The 2,515-nt window shown below is 58.1% G+C and overlaps 1 protein-coding gene across 1 annotated transcript in view; it reads left to right on the forward strand.

Moving 5' to 3' along the window:
- Positions 1-2,515, forward strand: part of DRG2 (developmentally regulated GTP binding protein 2) — a gene marked incomplete at its 5' end in the record, with an annotated part of 25,243 nt that overhangs the window by 14,015 nt on the left and 8,713 nt on the right. Inside the window, 3 exons of the mRNA XM_015570622.1 lie at positions 319-379; positions 1,847-1,937; positions 2,481-2,508. Coding sequence (XP_015426108.1) covers positions 319-379; positions 1,847-1,937; positions 2,481-2,508 — 180 coding nt within the window. The remainder of the gene's footprint in view (positions 1-318; positions 380-1,846; positions 1,938-2,480; positions 2,509-2,515) is intronic.

Consider the following 2,515-nt stretch of genomic DNA (forward strand, 5'->3'; position numbering starts at 1 on the left):
TCACTTGCTGTGGCTGGATCCTGTTTCCCGTGAAGCTTCGGAGCCGTGTGCAGCTGGGTTCTGTGGCCCTGAGCCTCGCCCGGTGAAGCACTTTATCTGTGAAGAGCTGTCACCATCTGGGATGAGTGTTGTGGGATTGTAAAGTAGAGCTCTCCTCCAGGTGGCTCAGCTCACAGGAAGTGATGAGGCTCAGACACCGCCGTGGAGGCTGGCCCAGGGGTTCAGCCCCTAGCGCAGGCTGGTGTAGGTGTCCTGGGTTCAGGCAGGCCCTGCCCAGTGGCCCATCCTCACCTTACCGTCCTCTCTTCTGCATCCTAGTACAAAGGAGCCAACATCCAGCTCTTGGACCTTCCTGGAATCATTGAAGGCGCAGCACAAGGTGCGAACGGGGCACCCAGGAACCGCCTTCTCACTCAGGATGCAGGAAGCCTCACTGTTGTAGTTGGGTGTGGCTGTTGAGGGTTGATGGGTGGGGCTCACAAGCCCTCACATGGCTCAGTGCTCTGGACTTAAGGGGTCTGGCCCATTACAGCCCTGAGAAACCCATCTGAAAGCCGAGGAAACAGGCAGTGGAATGCCTTGCCAAGGTTGTACAGCTCACCAGACAGGCTCAAACCCTACTTCCCCTCCCTGTGCTCCACTGCCCTGGAGGGAGGGACACTTCTCAGCTGGTGATCTCAGACTGTGCTCCTAGTCTTGACCTGTGTTGTATGGGGTTTGGTTTTTGTTGGGTTTTTTTTCAGGTTTTGGGGGTCTTTTTTGAGATGGGAACATGCCTACGGCTTCTGGTGGCAGGTGGCTGCATCCAGTATTTGCAGCAATGGTTACTAGCTGCTGGCTATTCAGCACTTGCTAAATTCTGGGCTCTGCTGACCATTTTCCCACTTAATGCTCAGACAGCCCTGTGGCTTAGGGAGTGCCGTCATTTCCTGTCCATAGCCAGGGGGGCGCTGGGGCAGCTAGCGAAAGGGTCTGCCTCGCCGACTGTGCAGCTGCTGAGTGGCAGGCTGGGATGGAGTTGCCTGTCTGCAGCCCGCTCGGGCCGGCAGTGGGGCCTCCTCCCTCGGTGTCCAGTGCCATCTCTCCTAGTGCCTTCCCATGCCCTGCTGTCACCATGGCATTGAGGTCCTGCCGGTTTGAATTGGGTAGTGGTGGTGATGGTCCTCATGCCATCAGCCAGCATAGGAAGGGCCTGAGGTGGTCTGGCCACCCGTGGGGAAGTGCCAGCTGGAGGCAGGAGGCAGCCGGGGAGTGGATGTCACCCTCATTATCAGAAGAGGGGGCAGGGCATAGTTGAAACCCGTAAAGCCTTGCAGCTTTGGTCCCCAACTTTGACACTGGCGAGGTGCCTGACCTCTTTGATCATCTAGTACTAATGAGGCCTGGCCTCTCCTGAAGCACCTCCCCCTGGGTGGTCTCCTGTGATCATGCTGCCAGGGCAGACAGGTTCAGGTCCTGGCACCACACTGGCTTTGTGTTTGTTGGCAACTGATTGAGTGTCTCTAAGCCAAGCCTCAATTTTCTCATCTGTAAAATGGGCATGATAACACCAATCATATGGGGTAGTTTTGAGGATTAAATGAGGAAATGTTCATGAAGCTCTTAGCACAGGGCCTGGGGGAGGATGTCACCCCTCCTGAGGTGGTGATAATGAATTTTCTCTAAAACAAGTCTCCACAAGTAAGAGAGTATCTCAATTAAAGAAAAATGCCAAAGAAATCATAGCCTGGGAGGTGGCAGATGGCAGGTCTGTAAAGGACAGGAGTCTGGGGAGCTGTGGGCTGGGTGGAGGTCACATGGGTCCTGCTTATGTCACTATGTAACCATGACCCTTCTGCCTGTCCAGGGAAAGGCCGTGGCCGGCAGGTGATTGCTGTGGCACGCACAGCTGACGTCGTCATCATGATGCTGGATGCCACCAAGGGAGAGGTGCAGAGGTCCGCGGGGTGGGATAGGGGGGCAGGCTGACGTGTCTGGGAAGGCCCTGGAGCTCATGGCAGACGGTCTGAGTGGTGCTGGGCCCTGTTGCATGGCAGTAGCGGCAGGACTGTCCACAGGCTGACCCCGTGCACTCTGCCTGGTGCGTCCTCTCCAGGGGGCTCGCCTCCAGCATCGGGGCTGGAGCTCGCGGCAGGAGCCCCGGCAGCATGGGCCGTCCTCGGCCAAAGGAGCATGGCCTGGCTCTAGCTCCTGCTTGCGGAGGCCCAGTGCCCTAGTCGCTGCCAGAGCCCAGCCCCAAGTAACAATCCTGTTCATGCCCCGGCCCCTGCCCAGTGACTGAAGACCTGCCCAGTCTGCCCTGGACTAGACAGAGGGCCCAGAGGCTCCTCTGCAGCCCAGGGTTGTTGGGAAGGAAGGTCCAGGTTGCACGGGGCGTGTAGAGGCGGGTGTTGGCTGGGTGGTCAGGGCTTCCTGTGTTACATGGAAGCTGCGCAGCCTGCCTCTGGGCACCTGTGAAGGCTCGTGGGGGCTCTGCCCAGGTCTCTGCTGGAGAAGGAACTGGAGTCGGTGGGCA

Source organism: Myotis davidii, unplaced genomic scaffold (genome assembly GCF_000327345.1).
Source record: "Myotis davidii unplaced genomic scaffold, ASM32734v1 scaffold207, whole genome shotgun sequence".
Taxonomy (NCBI): Eukaryota; Metazoa; Chordata; class Mammalia; order Chiroptera; family Vespertilionidae; genus Myotis; species Myotis davidii.